Raw genomic sequence first — 17,174 nt, 5'->3', positions numbered from 1 at the left:
CCTCATGAAGTTATAAATATCAGTGTCTCTGGTTATAATACAATATAATATGTGAGTGTGAGTGTGTGTGTGTGTGTGTTACAACCACAAACCATAAATAAAGATGGACGACATGTCTCCACTTCCTCCCACTATCCAGGAAAACATAACAAAAATACCCTGGATACAAACGCTGCCATCTTGTGAATTTTGGAGCCGGAGTCCGCGCTCTAGCTATTGAAGGGTGGAGCCACGGCAGCGAGGCCCCGAAAAACCAATCATGACTCAGCCTTGAACATCAGTGTGATAGGAATGACCTAAACTTACAGACTCCATCTTTGAGAAAAATGATGCAACATTTCGGTTAATTTCTTTCTAAATAATCTGTTGCTCTTGATGTTAAAAAGTCTCATCATTTTAATTTTTAATTCAGCGGCAGAGTAGATTCAGACTTTGAACACTGTTATGACAGTAGCCACAAAAAAACATATGAAAAAGTACAAAAGGTCTAAACACAAAATAGGAAAACACGAGTAAACGCTGTCTGATATAAAACAACAAACCACCAGGATTTCCAGAGAAGACAGAAAGATAAATCAAGTGAAACCATGAATATTCACTCCTTCTCCTTTTCATCACGTGGCCACCGGTAAAGAACGAAGCTCCGCCGCTGCCGCCTGTGAGACGTGAATACAACCAGATGCCAGTTCCATATCATCACAGCGCCTGTGTCCTTGTAAGAATTTGTTCTGTTCGCTGGGTCGAGGACAAATCACATCAGCAGAGTTCAGGGAAAACCTGCAAACGCCAGGAAACACCAGACGACTTCCGGCGCCTCACGGCCTCTGTGCTGCAGCATCTGATTCTCCACGGAATCACGGATGTGACGATTATCAGTCAAATTTACCATCGTCTTTATTTTACAACTTTAAATCTACGTTTATTCCACAGACACGAGTTTTATCTTTGTAGAAACAGTTAAATCAACACATCATGTTCGTCTGTTTCCTTCTTTTCTCTTCGTTTGCTCGGTGGCAGATGGGAAAGTGAACAAATGTGATGTTCTCCCTCAGCAACACAGAATCCTCCAGTGAGTCATTCTACGATAACCAACTGTCTGCGCAGGGTGTGTGTGTGTGTGTGTGTGTGTGTGTGTGTGTGTGTGTGTGTGTGTGCCATACTACATACACATGCATGAATGCACAAATGTGGGCACATGCAAACACACACGTCACTTACATGGAATAAGGTCTGTGTGATGTTTTATTCTAACTCTAGTATTTGCATGTGTTTCATGTTTCACATACACTGCAGGAGCTTTTCCCAGGAACCTTTGATGGGAACCGTTTATTTCTCGCTCAACCAGTTTAAATAAAGTTGGATCCCTCGGAAAGTCTAATTTCTCAGAGAGAAATCCATAAATGTTGATGAGTGAGTTTAATTTAGTGCAGAGTCAAGTAAAAATCCCCCTTGTAGTGAATTTAAATGTGTTTTCACAAGGGCCTTGGTGGAGGTATATGTGTGTTAGTTAGTCCCTGCCTGTTTTATTTTGAAGCTTCCTCCTCTTCCCCCTTCTCTTCCTGTCTGTGTGTGAGTTTCCTGTTCCTGTTTCCACCTCATGTGTCACACCTGAGTTTAATTAACCCTCTTCCTCCTCTGCTCTGTTTGGATCGTCCCTGCTCTTCCTCCTCCTCCTCCTCTGGATTTTCCTGGTGTGTCAGCTCTTCTCCCTGTTGTGTCATAGTCTGGTCTTTTCCATGTGTTTGGATATTTAGATGGACTTCCTGCCACCTGCCCACTGATCCGTGAGTCTGTTTAATTCATCAAATCCACCAGCTTCTTTACCTGCATTACTATGCATCAGCTAACCTGAAACCATGTATTCCCTTTTACATAGCGTTTAAGTATTTCTCTGTGTATCATGTATTTCTACAGTCTCATCTCTTATTTATTGTCCTCATACTTAATTATCGTTTTCTAAATCTCACATGGTGCCGTCTCAATTTCAATGTGAAAGTTGTATTTGTGTGTCTGGAGCGTTTAAACAACACAACGACGCCTCTTTCCAATAATGAAAGACACTGCATGATAATGAAGAGCAAAGAAAAAGGATGAGGTGTGACAGGCTCATAAATAAATTCAAAATGTCTGCACATTCGTGTCTACGGGCTCAAAAGTGTAAAGTTGGGAGCTTAAAGCTGAGATTTCGAGCTCAATGCACATTTCGGTGAATTGGTTGATCAGTGATGAGTGAGCGGTGGAAGCAACAGAGGATGAAAATGGAGCGGTGATAATGAAATGAAAGCTGAGTCATCAAATGTTGAGATTGTTTAAGTTTGATGAAAACACAACCGTGTTTCACACGTTTCCTTGTGTCCTCACATTCATCATTTATCCTTCACAGCACAAAGTTTCCGTTTATCATTAGAGGAAATTATCCTCAAGGGTGGAAGCGAATAACTGGGGGAAAAAAGGAAGTGGTGAAAAAAACATGTGATGTACGGGTCATTTGATGAATTTATTTTATTTTAAACTGTATTGCTCTGATAATCAGATTCATCGGACACGAGACACGAGACCCGACACCACATGAACACACAATACGTTGTGCACACGCAGTCTTGAATGAAACTCTTCCACTAATGGCCGGTGCTCCTCTAACATACTGAGAGATTAGCTGAAAATGGCAGATGCCTCCGGGCTGATATTAAGTGTTCATACATTAACGTCACTCTCTCCAAACTCCTAATGCTCCTTCGCTCCTGCCTGGGGATGCACACTCAGCGAGGGAGACCCCGCTGTCTGTTACTCAGCCAGAATCAATTTGGCCTCGGCCTCATGGGAAGAAAGACCCGGGGTCGGCCTCTGTGCTCGCTCAAGACAGGACCTTACGTAATGGGCCCATTATGATACATGGTGTTCTGCACTAGACTCGCAGGCTATTTATAGCGCACGGGGCCAGAAGTGGGGTGGAATTGATAAACTGTATGTGCTGCTGTCACAGTCGTGGCAGCGACGGCCCCCTGTATCAGTAATGGGGCGATTTGATTGGCTGTGCGATGTTGTAACGTTGATGTGGGAATGTGATGTTTATTCTACGACCGATCTGCTCGCAGCAGATGGATCGAGCTGCAATATGTGGCGTTCGGGAATGTGTTGTAATCATCAGTTTACACCCGTGTGCGTCCTGCTCAGAGGATTCAGCTCATCACCAGGAAGCTGGAGCTTTTATATTTACTGGTCTTGTTATTGGTTTTTGTTTGGTCGGTTGGCTTGAACGGTTTTTTACTAGAAGCTGAACAGGGAAAGAAAAATCCACCGAATACAACATTAATATTGTTTGATTTTTCTTTACAGAGAAAAATACAAAGAAAATAACAGACGAACCACTTTGTTTTTACAGAAAGATGGATAATATGACAGTTTACCAGAAATGAAGCCACATGTTTAGATTGTCGAGACGCAGCCTCCAGATGGGACACAAACCAAAAAAGTCAAAGAACACATTTAGTTATTTGATGCCACGAAAACAGGCTGGCGTGTTAATTTCTGTACAGCTGGAGGACGGAGGGATGCTCATCCATTTTTGTATATAATCTGTCTTTTTCTAGATATTTGTGTACAAGTCGTATAAACGAGATGTGTTGTTTGGTATATTTTGGACAAGACTCGTGCTAACAGTCAATCAGAGTCACTGGTTTACTCTGATATTGTCAAGCTCCATAAAATCCTGTTTCCTGTTTCAGTAGGTTGATGTGTCTCTGTGAGTTTTTAGATGGAAAAAGAATTAAAGATAACAAGGAGGATGGACTCTATTAATGTCATATCAGCAGAGCGCGTATGCAAAGTTCTTGGTTTTAACATTCGCTACCTCTGTTTGTTAATGTGCGTGCGTCCAACGCTGCTTTGTCAGAAAACAAATGTAATGCTCAACTGGTTTAACTGGGTTTTAGTCCACGGATGAAACCACTCAGAGACTCAAACCCGTCACATTCGCAGCCGCCTGCATCGAGACAAAAGGATTACATTTGAATTATCATTGATCCGGAGCGTGATGCAGTCAGCCGCCGGGGTGAGTGACCCACATGTTCGATGACTTCACGAGATGCCCTGATGATGCAGGTCTGGTGCTCTGAGCGCCGACAGGCCTCATCTGACGTTCATCTTTTGTGTCATCTGCATGTTAAACACATCCTGTACAAAGAGAGAAGCATGACAAAGGGAGGTGGTTCTTGTTGTTGGTGAGAGGTTTTGTACGTGCAGGCACAATGCAGCGTGCGTGTCAAGACCTAGGTGTTGCACCAAGACTTAATTAGAACACGGGGGGTCGGTGGATCAGTGTCCAACAGTGGTTTGGAATAAATACATTTGAATTCAACTGCAGAGAATAAAAAGGCTTGTGAGCAAATCTTCTATTATTCATTTTGAATTGGAAGTTCACTGATTAACATTGCTTCAGATGGTAAATGGTCTGTGTTTGTGTTAAGCTTTTCTAGTCTTGATCGTCACTCAAAAGTTCTTTGCAGCGCAGTTTTTTGCCATTCACTCATTCACAAGTTGCCCAAGGACACTTCAGCATGTAGAAGGGGAAGACCGGGATTGAACCAGCAACTCTCTGTTTAGAGGACGACCTGCTCTACCCCCTGTCTCAGCTATTTTTAATCTATATTAGTAGTTTTATTGGTGGTGTAACAATGAGGAGGACGTTATATGGAATGTATTAGTTTCTGTTTAGGAATTAAGATGCAGACTTATTGTCAGTGTCGAAGCTCTTGGTTATAAAATATTTAACACCCTTACTTAAAATGTTGTCCCCGTGTTTCAGAGCCGAGGTACCGGCACAAGAAAAGGGTTCCTCTGCTAACAGCAATAAAGTGAACAAAGAACAACCTCCTTCATGCACCAGCACAACAATATTAACTTCTGCTCACTGCATTCATTTAAAGACCTACAATCCAAACTAAAGTGTCTCACGTGGAGCGAATGAGTCCTGTTTGCTGCTCGTCCCTGAGAAGCAGATGCCCTGTGTCCCACTGAGCGTCACATGTGAAGGACGTGTCGATACTTCAGCAGCTTCTGCCTCTGACACAAATGTAAACACCCACATGACCTACACAGACGGCCTGGAGGCAGCACTGAAACACAAATGTTATTGGCACACTGCTCAGCCACACACACACACACACACACACACACACACACACACACACACACCGCTCATATCTGGGTCATTGTTCTGCCATCTTTCACGAAACTCGAGCCATGCCGACGCCGGTGGGTCGATGGCTCCTGCAGGTGGGAGGCTACATAAAGAAGATATTATCGAGTAACCTCTGTGCCTCCTGCAGGAGTGAACATATGCTCCACAAAGGTAGAGGGTTATACAACAGCACTTCCCCTGGAGGAGCTGGAGGGTAAATGTCCGCCCCACGATCGTCTTGTCTTTTAGGAAATAGCTGCTGAAGAGTTGGTCCTTTGCCCAATTTCACAACTTTGCTCTCTCAAGACGCTTTACAGCCAAACTAGAAACAAGAGGAGGAATGGGGTTGTGATCCCTCCCTCAGAGAACAGACCAAAACCAGCAGTAGCAACATTAGAGTGTGGAGAAGTCAGCTGGAATGTTTTTTGTTGTATTCTTCAAATGATTAATCTCCTTATAAATTAAAATGTCACCGAAGCTACCAAACTATCAAACCAGCACAGATTATAAAAGTAGCCCACTACTTTTATAATGTTCTCTCTGAACTTTTCTCTTCGGGGTCAATTCCAATATACGTCTGGATTAATGTCGTGTAAACATGCATGAGCTAAAGTAGCAATCTGGATTTAAATGCTTGTCCTGTAATAAATATTGTTTCTATTGATTTGCTTTGTGTTCATTGATGGACCTCGTGCTAATGTGAGCAGTGCTGAGAAAGAGTTTGCATCTTTTTTTGAGTCACATTTTCTAAAATACGCAGATTTTCATTTTTTCCCCTCTTGTTCTTATTTTTTCCAGCAGTGTGTGTGTGTGTGTGTGTGTGTGTGACCTTTCTGTGCCAGCTTGAAGAATTTCTTACATTTGATATGTTATTGACGCGGCTCCGACCCCTGGGTTCAGTGCTATTGATCCCTTCCAGTGAAGCCACCTAAGACACTGAGTTCATTTCAAGCTCGTCATGCATCTCTCTGGACAGGTGAGTCGGCTAAATGCCTCAAATGTCAATGGTGCAGTATGAAATATTAACGATGCATAAACATGTTGTTCCATCGAGCAGCTGAAGCTTCATTTATGGATAAAATCAACTGAAAACAGGTTATTTATGTATTTTGGCTGCGTTCAACATCACCAACACTCCTGAAAAATCCCGTCTTATGAATCCTCGAACTAATGAACTAATTCTTTGTCATCACTGAAAAAAAAGCCATGTGGGAATAATTGTTGATTTTATTTCTTCCATTTCAGAATTTGGACGTAGATCTAGTTTGTATTTGCTCTAAATACATTTCTCATCCTTTCATCTCTTTGTATGCTTCACCTCTCCTCTTCTGTTCTCTCTCCTCAGTCCTCTGGAGGAGAGATCCCACAGGTTGCTGCATTTACCGCCCGTCGTGCTGAAAGCTAATGTGGCTGGATGACTGATGCGGTGACCGGAGCAGAGAGATGGAGATGCACTGAATGGAGTGGGGAGGAAAGAGACAAAGAGAGAGAGAGAGAGGTGAGGGGAGGGAGACGGGAGTAGAGAGAGAGAGGAAGAGACGGAGGAGAAAAAAAACAGGAGAGCATTGGACCTCGGGTGTTTCAGAGGAGGGAGGGGAAGGTGAGGAGCAGAGGGATAGAGGGGGAGGGATGGAGGGATGTGACGCGAGGGAGCGGGAGTATGGAAACTGATCATTGCAGGCAGCGCAGCGTTGGGTAACTGTGCTCTCTCTCTCCCTCCTCCTCCTCCTCTCTCTCTCTCTCTCTCTCTCTCTCTCTCTCTCTCTCTCTCTCTCTCTCTCTCCTCCACATCCACAGTGATGCTGCTCTGACCAGAGACCAGACACCGCCGGAGAAAAACACACACCACCCCATCATCCTCACGCTCACATGCATCAGAGAGGAGCTGCTCCTGCTCCTCCATCTCCTCAGTCCTCTCTGTCTTTTTACGCACACCCACTTGAGCCGTGCAGCTGAGAGAGAAGAGCCAGAGGAGGACGGCAGCGATGAGGAGCTTCATCTGAAAACATCTGGCTGGACTGGAGGACGCCTCCCTCTCCTCCTCTCTGCAGCAGGTGAGCAGCGTGTTGATATCTCCTCATCTCTGTGATGCTGCGGTGTCGCAGTGTGGCCACCGCTGCTCTGCATCTCATGTCACGGCATCACCTCAGATCTTGGGCATCGTTGCACATGGATCCTCCTCACTGCAGCACAGCGGAGCTGATGTGATGGAGCTGGATTCAGAGGATGGCAGCTCTGTGTGATGTGAGAGTGCACTGCAACCGCAGAACAACGGAGGGAGAGAGGGCGATTACAGTGCACTGCACGGCAGGAGCGCGCTGCACGCATCGCACTGTACAGTGTATGATGCTGATGGATATATAGACTCACTGGAGACAGATGAGATAAATGAGAAGATTCTTCATCAGCTCATTTTTGTGCCGTCATGTGCAGAAACATGAAATAAAGACACTGCAGATCATTTTCTCGCCTGAGCTCCAGGGGCAGATCAAAGTTTATGCGAGGGAGGCAGATTCCCACGCACCCAGCGTGTTAACGCAGCAACACTGGTGGGATCTCACTGTGTTGACTGCTGCTTTGAATGTGTATCTGTATAGTAATAATGACGCTCTGTGCATAACTCATACAGCTTTTGTTAATGTCATGGCCTTTTCCTGCAGGGGTTGTGGATGGGCAACGTTTTATGCACACACACACACACACACACACTTTGCATTAGAGTCCACACAAAATGACACACGTTGATGCCTAATTAAAAGCACATTGGTGTTTGTTAGATACACACATGCACGCAGAAACACACACATCCTTCACATGAATGAACACGTCCACTTGTTGAGCTATAGTCATCAGGAGCTGGAGGGTTGATACACACACAAACACACACACACACACACGATTGTACAAATGCACATCTGCAGACCCACAGATGCTGAGTGACACCCACACTAACATGCACACTCATTACACAAACCAGAGGGAAAGCGAGGTCATGTAAAACTCGACAGCAGAGCAGCGATGTTGTTCTGATCAATACGACGAACAGTGACTGATGTGTGTCAAACTGATAAATCAGCTCATTAACGCAAAATATCAGGTCGACACTCTGCTTCTGTGACATGGTGAATATTCATGAGGCATGTGATCCACACTCTGACATGACGGAGAATCACAGCTTCACAACACAAACCTGCTGAACCTGAATTTTAATTCATTTTCTGCACTTTCTCTTTTTTATTCATGTGATGGATGTTGTGCCTCATTCTCCCTTAAAACAGCTGTAAACCTTGACTTGCTGCATAATGGTCTAAATTTTGTGTGAAAAGCTTTTGGCAAAAACACAACTCTCGCAGAAATCTGGACTCAGATCCAAAATATAAGTACCAGCCTACAAAAGCCCGTTCTAGCTTGATCTCCATCGTGTTGTCATCATAGCAACCAGTCGATCTGATGCAAGGTCGTCTCTAAACATCAGCTCCAGCTTTTGAAGCTTTTAAAGCCCAAATTAGCACAAAAACATTTAATGGGTAAACAGCTGAGTTGATGTTGGTTGTGTTGTTTCTAAATATCCTTGTGGATATTTTATGTGTTAAAGAAGTAAAAACATGTGTTTACATAAAAAAAAAAAACCATCAGGGAAACTGGATTGTGGGGATAAATTCAGTCCAGATGTTGCAAATACGCTGCTAATTGGTCATCATGAGCTTTATTGGAGCATTTTAACAGTTTTTGGAGCAATCTGTGACTTTAAAAAAAGGAAAAATCTTTAAAACAAATTTAAAAAGTTCAAAATCTAGACATAAAGAAACACGACGAGTAGAATGGCACCCAGCGTGATGCACAGCTGCTCCAATATAACATTTGGACATTATTACCGAGCCTTCAAAATGCACCATGTTCTCATTACGACCAACAGGCCTCTCCAGCTCTGTGTCAGTTCAGCCACGTTCATCCTGTTTTGTCACTTCCGGCGTCATTAAGTAAGAAGCTGTTAACGGGACAGGTGATCTGATGTGTGCTGCTGTTCCCTAGTGTGACGCCCCGCTGCGCCAAATGCTCTGCGCACAAAGAGACGAAGCCTGAACACGATGAGCTGCCAGGACAAATGGGTCACGCTGACCCCAGCTGAGTTTGCCCTGCTACAGGAATACACCCAGTGTGAGTAGAGCTACTCTCTGTGTCAGTTCGATGTGTCCAGGAGACGCTGGATTTTTTTTGTTGTTGTTGCTTTCTCTGTGTGAAAAGTCATTTTCCAAGTAACACCCTGTATCACACCCTCAGGCTGCTTTTACACGAGCAGCCAGCTGTGCTAAACTTTTTCATTTTCAAATTAAAGCTCGTTGTTACTTTCAGGGGATTCAGAGCGGTTACCTGACTGAAGTCTCTAATTGACGTGTTTTGGTTTTCGGCCCATTTACACTTTTGATTCACACTCACTGTTCTCATAGGCCCTAATAAATAATAAATAAAACTAATAAATGTCTGACAGGTGAAGCTAAACTAACCACAGCTGATGAAGAAGGAGCAGCCAGTTATTTCCTAAAGACGTCTTTGGGAAACAAATTAAAAAGTAAATTGAAAATTGTTCTTCTGGGAGTTTTAATTGCCAGCAACAGTATTTACTGCTCCTTAGTCACTAAAATATCAATTAAATTGTTTGCCTCATGCATCAGCCACTCTGTCGCAGAGTCACACAAACGAGTGATTCAACAGACTGCGTCACACATTTTTGTTGTTTTGAAATTTCTCCAGGTACAAATGGAAACTGTGCAGTCGTTTTAAAGATGATCTCCCTTTTTCCACGGGGGAAAAACACTTTGATTTAGCAACTATGACAACAGGAATCTGAAGAATCCCAAGTTAGAAATGTCACTGGCTTATTTATAACACTTTGGACGTAACATCTCATCGAATTCAGCAGAGTTTGGAGGAAAATTCTCAAATTAAAACATGTGACGGTGAAACCTTATCTCCGCTTCTCCTGTGACTCTCACATCCGTCTGACCTCCTCCGCTCCTTTGCTTTTGATTTCAGCTCTGACAATGACAACGCAGCCGTGGTCGTCTCTTTGGCCTTCTGTCTTTTCGGCTGATTTCTAATGACAGATTTTTCAGGCTTTGCAATGTGAACTTTTTTTATGCGCATTTTTGAGAATGAAAGAAATAGTTGGAGGCATCAACAGCAGATAGAATATTTGATAATGAAATCTACAAGATCCTCGTCACCTCGTTCGTCAGATGATTTGCTGCAGCTGTTTTGGTTGCCATCTTTGTGTGTAGGGTAAAGCAGGAAGACATTTATTGTGAAATAAGTTGTGTCTCTGTGTAAGAGAGTCTCTGCAGTTTCTTCTAGTTCACAAAAGTTGCCGTTGTTTTGATCTGAGGTACATTTTTACTTTTTACATCTTTGGGAAAAGTCAGTGTGACTCAGATTTATGCTTTTAGACCTTCGGCGTTGCTCCTCCACGGACCTCCCTGCACACGGAAACACTGCTAGAGCTGCAATTTAATTCACTGTGGTTAATCTCAAACATCCCTCGGTTCTAATGATGAATTTTTGATGTTGCAATTGTCTGCCGCGTGTTCGTCTCGCTGATGTAGGAAGCTCGAGCTGCTCGGGCATTTAATCCGTGCGGAGCTGTTAGAGCTCTGAATGATTCATCCTCAACCCCAACCAATGGCTCCCCAGCTCAGCAGACTGTGCTCTGGATGCCTGGAGTTTATGTTACGCTCCGAGATGTTGACACATTTCATCATTTGAAATGGTACCAGGGATGGAAAATATGACGCTACCTGGCAGGCTCACCGCAGGATGTTGTGCACCACCCACACACGCTGAAGTGTCGGGGCGGCTTTGAAAGTACAAAAACGGCCGTCACAGTAAATCGTTTGTGGGAAGACAAACGACGGCCAAGAAAGTCCATCGTTTTTCGATGCTAAGTGCTTTTTCATCAGCTCCCTGTGTGTGATTGCAGCCGAGTGTGAGCTGGTGAATATACAGTATTTCAGCTATTTTTAATGCAACATCCTTAAGCCATTTCAAACACTGTTGTATTTTCTGTTCAGAGATTCTTAATAATTAATGCTCTTCACGCAGAATCTCTTTTGACTTGATGAAGACATTTTTCCTTTTAATTGCTCCGTCCCTGGTGACAACAATACACTCTGAGGGAGTAAGGGAGCTCTTTCTCTTTGCTGCACACAACAGCCAATCAGCTTCTGGTCCTTGTTTTCGTGTTTTGCAAATATTTGATTTGTGGGCGGCTCTGGAGTTGGTTGAATGAACGTTTCAGCGACGTGAGGCTTCACAATGTAGCTCGAAATGAAAATTGTGTGGGAATAATAAGCAGAGAGCAGAACAAGGAGGGGAAAGAACACAAAGCATCAAGAGAGAACTAAAGCATCTCGGACTGTGTGTGTGTGTGTGTGCGTGCAGGCATGTGTGCACGCGAGACAGATTTGGATAATCATGTTTCAACGAGCTCTGGGCGACTCTTTGTACGCTGTGCAGCTACAGGTCATAAAATATCCCGTTCTCTGAGCAGCAACAATAGGCATCACATCACCTCCTCATCGCTCCTGCATCCCCCCCCTCCTGTCTCTCTCATTAAAGTGATCCGTGCACACTTTCATAACACTTTAATAGCTGTGCGCCCAGTCACGCACCTTAAGATCTGGCTCACAACAATTAGAGTTTCTCTTTATGCAATGTGTTTGCTTGTGTGCAAAGTGCAGCAGAGTGCTACTTAAGAGATTTCTATTTTTTTTTTTTTTCCAAGTTTGAAAAACATCTTCATTGTGTTTGGAAAAAAACACGCAATGTCCTGATTACTCTGAGGCACACAATGGTTAAATCATCAGCCTGATTGAGAAAATAAATTGTAATTTTGCTGTGGTGAATGTGACAGGCAATCAGTGGACACATAATCACCGTGCTCTGTAATGGTTGTGTGTAGATGGCGTGTTAATAGAAATGCTCAATAACGATGACACATGCTCGTTTGTTTCTAGACGCTGATGGTAAAATTCCCCCTGAGAAAAAGAAACCCATTAGTGCAAGAAAGCGACAACAAAAAGCTATCAAGGGAAACTACAGTGCATCTAATTGACGGAGGTTTCTATTCCATTTATTCAACATTACGTAAACATTAGGTGTTGCTGTAACTAACAGATCAACAGTGTTACTTTTATTATCCCCCATAATATTTTGACCATCCACAAACTATGAGATGTTATAAAAAGGCTGCAAGTCCATATGATATCAGCATTTTAAGAAAAAGTTTTATTTGCAGTCTGATTGAGGACTACACTACCCACAATCCTCTGCTGTAATAATCCAAAGCGACTCACAAGGGTGACATAACATTCAAGCTACATAGCAACAAACATCTTAGTGTAACAATGAATGCTACCCTACGTTTAAGGGCAGAGATTAAGTAATAATATGCAGGAGATGGCGGTAGGGGAAAGGAAAGGAGAGACCAGGAGTGCTAGGAAGCAGAGGAGTGGTAGAAAGAGGAAGAGTGGTGCTAGGTAAGTGCTAGCTGCTATGATGGGATGGATGGATGGATGAATTTTTAAGAGATGAGGAAAATAGTCCAAAGGCCTGAAAATCCCTACAACAAGGTTTAATTCAAGGAGCGTTGGAAAGGGATGAATCGCAATGGTTTATGGGATGTGTAGTTCCTTCACGCTTCAAAAAATCATGTACACCATCTTTTTTCTGAGACTTCATTGTAACAAATGAAAGAGAAATGTACGTTTGGAACCAGCTCGTTGTTTCTGACTGGTTCTTTCAAAGCTTGAAATCTAATGAAAAAGCTTACGTGTCCATTTCATTTCTTATTTTCTTCGTCTGTGAGGATTTTTCCTGCAACTTTCATTATAAATCCAGTTTCAGTTATTGACGAGAGTTATAACAGTTCCCCGCTGAACTCACCTGCTGATTATCTGCAGTGACACGCTGTGCGGTTTTATGAACAGCAACTTTCCCTGAGGGTCTCCGGCTGCTCCATCATGGCAGGTGGGAATCTTAGCTCTGAAAACATTCCTCGGTGCCGCTCAAGAAGGACATTTCATCACCAGGCAGAACCAGAGTCACTTTATTTGGCCCGCGTTAAAACGTGCGAAGAAGAAAAGGAAGCTGATACGAGAACTTAAACAAACGTCTTCATGTAATTTGCCATGAGCAGGGATCGGCTCATACATGAAGATGAACCAGGCCGTCCAGCGCGTGTGCTAAAATCCTTCTAATTAACTTCAGTAACATTAGAACCTGGTATCTGTGGTGCAGCGAATTGATTTAGCAGCAGGGCTCATAAACGCTCGGCAGCACGTCGTAATTATCACATTGACTCTGTTCAAGTTATTTCTGTCTGTAACCAAGTCCCTCCAATCTTTACACAAGTGGGGACACATTGGCCTGATTTTAGTTCAAATTTACCCATTTTCTGGATTTGTTTAAGATTTTTAAAACGTGGGAGACGACAAACATAATGACAGATTTAGGGGATTATAATAATCACAACGCAAACACAAGACGATTTGGACAAAACGTTAGACCACACACTTGCTGTTTGTTGGAAACCATCTCACAGTGACGATTCCAGAGACGTGGGAGCTCAGAGAAACCTTGGGAGAAAAACAAACATGGTGGAGGATCGACATCATCCACCTGTTCACAACAATGTAAAGCCTAAAAACATGATATTGGTTTTCATGAGCAAATTTGCACAATATTCAGAAACCATACACGGTATTAACAAGGACAACACACGGCCAAAATGTAACTGATATAGACGCTCCATCTTTTTCTGGTGACGTCATTTGCCAGCCACTAGGGGGGGATCAAGATGTTTGGCTTCACTTTTCATGTCGTCCATCTTAAAGAACGAAAGAAAGATTTAATGATATTTTGCGTTTGTGTAAAACTAGCTGCGTTAGGAAGACGAGTAGGGGTGGGGTCGTTTTTCCAATCCCCGTGCTTTCTATACCCTGTCTTGTTTTCTGACCAGAGTGGATCCTCTCGGCTCTATCCTCCCAGTTTGTCATAAATTGAGTTAGCCTTATTGTCCTGCTATAAAATGCAGCTTACGCCTGTAAAAACACAAAGAGCTTGCAGGTTTCTGTGCATATAGTTAAGTGAGGAGCACTTTGTGTACTGACATGACCTCAACCGTCTGGCTGCTTATTCACAACTCTGACTCACAAACAGGGGCTGAACGTATCTCCCTGCAGATGCTGCCGATTTTAAAGTAGAAAGTAATTTGCAGTAACAAGCTACATTTGCTGTTCAGACTTCATGACCCGCCACACTTTGCTTGCTGAGCACAGTGTAAATGAGTGTTCGATGTCCTCACTAGAAGGGGAATCCGGTGTATTTATTGAAGATAAACAGAGCAACATGGACAACACGCAAATTCACTAACATGTCCTTGATGTATTTGCTCAGACTCGACCAAGAAGCTGAAAGATGTGCTGCAGGAGTTCCATGGAGATGGTGTGTTGGCTAAATACAATCCAGAGGAGGTATGTTCAGTTTACACTACATTATATAACAAATAGTTTGTGGTCTATTCATTCCAGATGTGCTGATAGTCGTCATAAACACAACAATGGCTGTTTCATGACGTACTTGTTCGCTTTGTTGCTTTTCTCACAGATAATTAAACACAATGATTCTGAGATAGTGTTCTCCAGAGGAGCAGTTCCCCTGCATATTCTCATTCACACATTTTCTGAAAAATATTATGACACCCAGGCTGAACCGTAACCTGCTGTTGTAACACGTAAAATAATTGGATCACACCCCTGCAGCTGAATGGTTTATCCAGGTAAAAACATTTCAGGGCTGGAATTGTCTTTTCGGCTTTGACAGTTTGTTGGAGAATGAAACTCTTTTGCACAGACACACAAAGAAATACTCACTAAAACTGCGCTCTTGATGTTTTTTTAAGGAAAAGATCTCTTAGTTATCACAATGATCTCAATCGACAGTACGAAATATAGAGCGTGGACACCTGACCCAAGCCTGACGGAACCTCAGGCGTTCAGTCTAATCCAGTGCACGACTTTTATTCCAGTTTAGACATGAACAATTGCTGCATGATAGTTTTAACATCCATGATTAAGTGGCATTGTATCGTGGCTCTTTACATGTGTAATATGGATATTTAGAATGCAATAGTTGCATCTGTGAACTTGTTGGTTTGTTTCCTTCTTAAATGCTACAGAAGCAGGAAATCCTCAGCCAGGTAACCTTTGTCTCCTCCTCTCTATTGTTGGTGTTTTTTTGCAAAATGTTCACGAAGTTCCTCGCTGAACTGTCGAGCTGCGGTAGAGCTACAAAAAGAAAAAAACTGTATTTGGGGATGCAACCACTTACAGGAAGATATTACTCACCTGAATAGTCTCTTGTAATAGGTCAGTTTGCCAAGCACAATATAGCAAAATGCAACATGCAGGTCCACTAATGTGTCCGTCTGCACACGAGTCAAAGATTCAGTCAAGCAAGCAAGCAATCAACAGGATGGATGAAGCTGTCAGAAAAATAAAAATACATTACATGCATTGTAAGCAAATGAATAAGCTGCAGAAACAATTGAACTTCTTTGAGATGGTGTCTCCGTTACCCACTGTCTCTGGCTGCAGCTTTAACTCTGCCACACATTCTGAAAACCCCTGTGTTTCTCTGCAGCTCCCCATGACACACAGCGTCTTCTCTTTGGGTTTGCAGGAGATTGACTTTGAGGGTTTTAAGGTCTTCATGCAGACGTTCCTGGAGAGCGAACTCCCCGAAGAGTTCTGTCAACATCTCTTCATGTCGTTTAGCAACAAGGGCCCCAAACCCAGTCCCTCATGTTCTGACAAACCCAAAGTCTCTGGTAAGTGTAGGAATGAAATATTTACTCCAACTAAACGTTCAGAGTATAAACACGCCATTGTCTTGCGTCCGTTAATGATATATGAATCTGTTCCAGCTCCAGTGCACCCAATGTGTTAATTATTCTCTGTCCTCAGCGTTTTTACAGATTTTTAAATGAAACGTATCTGATTTGTAAAATAGCGTCTTTCTGTTTTGAGCCTTCAGACTAAAAGAGCTCCTGCCAAGTCCGGCCTGATGGAGCACAATGTAAATCGTAGTGTAGAAGCTGCCAATTGTCTTGGCAAGAGTCTTGTTTGTTTACGAGATTTACACTAATGTCTCATTCTTATGTTGTGATGACTAAATGATGCATAGAAGAGGACATTGTTGGTTCAGGAGGAATCCCGTCTGAAATACACTTGTTTACCAACCGCTTGTCTAAAGATCTATGAAACAACAAAGTCCCGAGGACCTCCCACACTTTGTCAAATGTCAGTTTCTGTCAATTCAAACACGAGTCTTCAAGGAAGTCTGACCCGACCCGTCACCTGCAACTATCTCCAAGTCAAAACTGGACCCGCGACCCCGTCAGCTGTGATTGAACACACATGCTCAGCTTGTGCATCAGAAATCTAGAACTTTTTGGCACTTTTTAAAAGCTACAAACCCACTGAGAACATATTCACCGTTGGCTATTTCTATCTGTATGCGATCAACACTTTTTTGGCTTCGCTTTTTGGACCTGTCATGTCGTCCACCATTATATACAGTCTACGATCCATCTATCCGCTCTCCACTGATTATACAAGTAGGAATAACTTCTCCTTAGCCACGTCTTCCACCTCTTCAGGGATCTCGAGGTGCGTCTTAGCCAGGTTGAATATATAATCCCTTCAACTTCTGTTCTCGGTCAGCCAAGTGTCTCCTCCCACTCGGACACACTATCATCTCCACAGGGAATCTCTGGAGAGGCTTCCCGATCCGCTGCCTGAGCCACTTCAACTGGCTGCTTCTTCAAAGCCAAGGAGTGGTTCTCCGAGCTCCTCCTGGACGTCTGAGCTCTCCAAACCTGTCCTCTCAGCCTGCCTGCCTGCCTGCCAGGGAAACAAGTATAGGACGCTTGTGTCCATAT

The 17,174-nt window shown here is 43.2% G+C and overlaps 1 protein-coding gene across 7 annotated transcripts in view; it reads left to right on the top strand.

Annotated features, from left to right (window-relative positions):
- The first annotated feature begins 1,631 nt into the window (after window positions 1-1,631).
- The window catches only part of dgkb (diacylglycerol kinase, beta), a 56,549-nt gene continuing 41,006 nt past the window's right edge, over window positions 1,632-17,174 (top strand). The window contains exons 1-8 of one of the 7 annotated variants that reach the window (XM_069537293.1): window positions 1,632-1,784; window positions 5,978-6,155; window positions 6,535-6,677; window positions 6,977-7,233; window positions 9,212-9,337; window positions 14,630-14,706; window positions 15,411-15,431; window positions 15,914-16,061. In XM_069537293.1, the coding sequence (XP_069393394.1) occupies window positions 9,268-9,337; window positions 14,630-14,706; window positions 15,411-15,431; window positions 15,914-16,061 (316 nt within the window). In that variant the 5' untranslated portion in view covers window positions 1,632-1,784; window positions 5,978-6,155; window positions 6,535-6,677; window positions 6,977-7,233; window positions 9,212-9,267. Of the gene's footprint in view, window positions 1,785-5,977; window positions 6,156-6,524; window positions 6,780-6,976; window positions 7,234-9,211; window positions 9,338-14,629; window positions 14,707-15,410; window positions 15,432-15,913; window positions 16,062-17,174 lie in introns of all 7 variants that reach the window. The other 6 variants (XM_069537291.1, XM_069537290.1, XM_069537287.1 and 3 more) reach the window with 6 other exon arrangements.

This window comes from Paralichthys olivaceus, chromosome 13, assembly GCF_024713975.1.
Source record: "Paralichthys olivaceus isolate ysfri-2021 chromosome 13, ASM2471397v2, whole genome shotgun sequence".
Lineage (NCBI taxonomy): Eukaryota > Metazoa > Chordata > Actinopteri > Pleuronectiformes > Paralichthyidae > Paralichthys > Paralichthys olivaceus.
This window is presented reverse-complemented; position numbering and strand designations above follow the sequence as displayed.